At 37.4% G+C, this 4661-nt stretch overlaps 1 protein-coding gene across 2 annotated transcripts; it reads left to right on the top strand.

Moving 5' to 3' along the window:
- The first annotated feature begins 1186 nt into the window (after nt 1-1186).
- Nucleotides 1187-3959, top strand: LOC111785944 (UDP-glycosyltransferase 84B2-like). Of its 2 annotated transcripts, XM_023666321.1 has the most exons (3): nt 1187-1228; nt 2173-3242; nt 3579-3959. In XM_023666321.1, the coding sequence occupies exons 2-3, from the start codon at nt 2187-2189 to the stop codon at nt 3945-3947; spliced, it is 1425 nt and encodes a 474-aa protein (XP_023522089.1). In that variant the 5' UTR covers nt 1187-1228; nt 2173-2186; the 3' UTR covers nt 3948-3959. The 2 variants fall into 2 exon arrangements, with proteins under 2 accessions (XP_023522089.1, XP_023522090.1); XM_023666322.1 differs by lacking the exon at nt 1187-1228 and having other exon boundaries at nt 2026-3242.
- The last annotated feature ends 702 nt before the right edge of the window (nt 3960-4661 follow it).

Below are 4661 nucleotides of genomic sequence, written 5' to 3'. Positions count from 1 at the left end.
CTCCCATTTCAAGGGTAAGACTAGGTGAATAGCTGGGGACATAGGGTGCAAGATAGAATTCACTCCTACCCGCTTTTAGGGATAGTAGAGAGGTTGTTCCCTTAAGTACCGACTCCAGGTCTTGAACAAGGGGCCCCACCCTCTCATTGGCTCAAGAGGGATTCGGTTTGGTGGTTGGACCACAAACCAATTGTTCATTAGAGAATCCGTGGAACTTAAGGAATAAGAAGTAACTTTAGGGGTAAAAACGGTAAATTGACTCAACTCTAGTTACGAACAACCTGTGAAGGATCGACTTATTAATCATGGTTATATCAAACGGACAGAAATATATCTATAATGAGGGAGTGCAACTACTAGACTATAGTGGAGTGTCCTAGTAGTTAACGAATGTTGGTTAACAAGGTTAATGAGTTTAGCCGGTTAATCTCGGATCGTTGGAGCCCATGATCTGTAGGTCCATTAGATCCCCCTGCTAGCTCATATCGGAACTAAACCTTAGAATAGTGTGACGAGTGAGTTTGAACTGTTCGAACTTAAATTAGAGAATATGTGCTAAATATATAGCGTATATTTAACCGCATTTTGTTTTAATTACGAATTAAACAAAAAGAGAGAATTAGAGATATTTAAATCAGATTTAAATATTTTAATTATGAATATGGATTATGAATGTTAAATATTAATTAAATGGTTTAATTAATTGTTTAATATTATTTTGATTTGAAATTAATTATTTAAATTAATTGTTGAATTAAGAGAGAAAGTCAAAATGTTGACTTCACTTCATGAAAAAATCTATGTTTGAGTTAGTGGAATATTGAGTGTCAATATATGGTTTAACCAAACTTGCATGTTTGCCAAATAAACCCACAAATTTTAGTGGATTTTAAGTGTCAAAGTTTGGTTAATTCAAACTTGCATGCTTGCCACATAATCCCACAAATTTGAGTGGAATTTTGAGTGTCAAAGCTTGGTAATCTCAAATTTGCATGAACATGCAAATATCACTCTATAAATAGAGTGATCAAGGTACATGTAAAGTACTTTAAAAAAAAAGCTTTGAAAAATTCTCTCAAAACTCTCTCTTGACATATACTAAATTCCTTTCAAGTTTAGTCACTCACTGGATTCCACAATCCCGTTCTAAGGCCGGAGAATAGTAGGGAAGACACTAGTGGTCATTTGAAACCGGTTCGTGAGGAAAAAGGAATTTGAATTACAAAAGGTTAGTATTCAAACTCATTGAATTTTAATACTTTTCAACATGCTAGCTAATTTACTATAATTGATGTACCTAGAGTGCCTAAGATCCAAATTACTTCCGCATGTGTTATATTAACACCATCAAACGTGACACCTGAGTAAAGGAGGGATACGTGAATAACCCGATACTACATTGCAATAAGAGCAATATTAATCATCGGATGACTAAGAAATGCTTAAAAGAATTGAAAGTTACTTCTTACTCAAACAAGGAGCGTCGTTCCTTTTACTGTCTCAATCACAAGAACTCCAAAATTAACTGTACTTTACGTGGAGCAATTCTATGTTAGGTGACCTCCTATGAATTTTCCTAAGAAGCATGTGAGTGAAGATAAAACATGATAAAAAGAACTTGTGTTGGTTTGTAGGGACAATCCTCACTTTTAGAAGCGAAAAGTAACATAACCATGTCATAATAGATGCATGTGAACAAAAGAACCCTCCGGTGCTGAAATTAGATTCTAAATTCTAAGCATGGATTGTTGCAGGTAATAACTACGAAAACTAAATAAGGCAGCGTAAGCAAGTTGAATAGTTCTTTTAGATGAGCGTGGACGAAGGATTGAGGCTTCTAGACATGAGTCGTTATAGGCTTCTAGATATAAATATAAAATATTGCAAAATAGTTTTTTTTTTTTTTTTAATTTTAAATAATGATTTATAATTAAAAAGAAGCAATTGGGCCATTTGTTTAAAGTTTGGCCTTTGGAAAAATGTAATTCTACAATGTCCCTATTTTTCAACGCTCTAAAACAAAACAAAAAGAGCTTTAAATTAGTTTTATTACTGTCCCTATATCCACCGGTGACTTCACAATGTATTGGAACTTCTCCATGTGCTCTCCAATATTTGCCTTTTAGCTCATCATACCAACCTCTCCTAAACCTTCTCCAACCCAAAACATAGGAACTTCAAACACAATGGTGCTCCATCAAAACATCCATGTTCTCATGGCCTCAGCCGCCTTACAAGGCCATCTAAACCCCATGCTCAAGTTCGCCAAATCCCTCATCTCAAAGGGCATTCATGTCACCATTGCCACGGGCGAGATAGCCCGCCACCGTATGCTCAAACACACGACCGCCGCTGATCCCGCCGACCCATCAATCCAATTTGAGTTCTTCTCCGATGGATTCGATCTCGAATTCGACACGAACGCCGATTATGAAAGTTGGATCGACGCTCTAAGCACTAAAGGTAGTAAGAATCTCTCAAATCTCATTGCTAAATTATCCCAACGCACAAAATTCTCGTGCCTAATCCTTAATCAATTCGTGCCTTGGTTCGTACCCATTGCCAAAGAAAACAACCTCCCTTGCGCTGTGCTTTGGATCCAGCCTTGCGCTCTCTACTCCATCTACTATCGTTTCTTCAACAAACTCAACGAGTTCGCCATTTTACATAACAAGAACGAGCCTCTCCAATTACCCGGCTTGCCATTACTCAACTTTGAAGACCTCCCTACCTTCATCCACCCCAATGCTTATCTTTGCTTCCAAAAACTCCTCTCAGATTTTTTCAGCTTCTTGGATGAGGTGAAGTGGGTTTTGGGGACTTCGTTCGACGAGCTGGAGGAGGAGGTTTTGGGGTCAATGAACGGTGGGGTTGTTCGGCCGATGATATCGCCGATCGGGCCATTAGTATCGCCATTTTTGCTTGGGAAGGAGGAGAAAGTGGGGGAGGGTGGGCTAAGCGTAGACATGTGGAAGGCGGATGATTCTTGCCTGCGATGGCTGGATGGGCAGGACATGGGGTCAGTTGTTTATGTGTCATTTGGGAGTATTATTGTTTTGTGTCAAGAGCAAGTTGACAATATTGCTAATGGGTTGTTGATGAGTGGGAAGGCGTTTCTTTGGGTGTTCAAGCGACCGTTGCCTGACGAATCTACTAAGGGTCTCACTGTTCGGCTGCCGGATGGGTTTCTTGAGGCTGCTGGTGGGAGGGGGCTCGTCGTGAATTGGTGCTCTCAAGAACAGGTTTGTTGAACATTTTGTTTTTTTTTTCTAAGAAAGGTTAATAATTGGTAACAATTACCAAATATAATTTCTTTCTTGGAGAAGAAAAGAAAAAGAAAAAAAAAAACTTATAAGTTATCACTGTTCAAGCAAGTATTTAATGTTTTGTACCAGATTCTTAACGGGTGGGAGGGAATAGTGAAAGAGATAAGAAAATATAAAATAGATGAAACTGTCGTGTTTATTATCCTTAGATAAATTCAAATCTATTGTCAATCTCCCAAGATATCTACTTTTGAAAACTTTTAATCATATCATATCTATGAATACTTTGAATCATATTTCAACATTAACAAGGTTCTCAAGCATAGAGCAGTGAGTTGCTTCATGACTCATTGTGGGTGGAACTCAACGCTAGAGACGGTGTTGGCCGGGGTTCCAGTGATAGCATTTCCGGAGTGGACGGATCAACCTACGAATGCCAAATTGTTGACGGATGTTTTCAAGATGGGTGTGAGAATAAGGAAGGGAGAGGAGGGAATTGTTAGTTCAGAAGAGGTGGAGAGATGCATATGGGAGATGACCGACGGCCCGAACGCGTCGGCAATGGCGAAAAGGGCGGCTGAGCTGATGGAGGCGGGCAAAAGAGCGGTGGAGGGCGGTGGTTCTTCTCACCGGAATCTTGATCTGTTCATTGCTGACATTGTTGGGCAAAAAAGCGAGTAAAATGGATGCAAATGGGGTTTGTGAGATCGCATGAACATGCTTTCATTTCTTTGTTATCTATTATCTATTGTAATGTTATAATGCTATCTATAAAATTAATCTAGAAAGCTATTTTAGATTCTTACTATTGTAATGTTATTATCTATGCTTTCATTTCTTTAATTTCTATTATCTTTGGATTTTTAATATTAGTTTCTTACCCACATTATTATTCATTAATTTTGTTACTATCTATAAAATTTTATGAGTACGAAAACAGAACAAAATACTAAAATCTTACTGAGAATCAAATGCCTTCTATCATCTTTCCAAAATAGCGAAGGTCTCTACCTGATGCTATCAACATATATATATATACGATAAATTTAGGTCTAGTTTGAAAGTTCTTTAGCATTCCAAGTTGGTTTTCCTTTTGTTTTGATTAAAGAGTTTTCCCTTCTAGGTTCAAAAATTATTTAAGCTTTTCTAGTATGATATATGCATTATAAGTTATAAGATTGATGCTTGTATGTCGTTAAAGTTTAAGTTTACGGTGGAATTTGATGAACTTAAGCAAATATTAGCTAGATTAAACATAAAACTGTTGAAATGGACTTACTAAGGTACTAAGGTAGGTGAAGTTACTTTTGGAATGCCTTACGGCTTTATTAGATAAATTATTAGTCATATGACTTCAGTTCCATCCAAATTCATTTTCTTAACGACCCTAGATTT

The sequence above is a fragment of the Cucurbita pepo genome, unplaced genomic scaffold (assembly GCF_002806865.2).
Source record: "Cucurbita pepo subsp. pepo cultivar mu-cu-16 unplaced genomic scaffold, ASM280686v2 Cp4.1_scaffold000859, whole genome shotgun sequence".
NCBI lineage: Eukaryota > Viridiplantae > Streptophyta > Magnoliopsida > Cucurbitales > Cucurbitaceae > Cucurbita > Cucurbita pepo.
This window is presented reverse-complemented; position numbering and strand designations above follow the sequence as displayed.

What these genes read in the sequence shown, in the direction of transcription:
- LOC111785944 (XM_023666321.1), top strand. Translation starts at nt 2,187, where the DNA reads ATGGTGCTCCATCAAAACATCCATGTTCTCATGGCCTCAGCCGCCTTA. An exon ending in ATTGGTGCTCTCAAGAACAG is followed by an intron (nt 3,243 to 3,578) that starts GTTTGTTGAACA and finishes AACATTAACAAG; the next exon opens with GTTCTCAAGCATAGAGCAGT.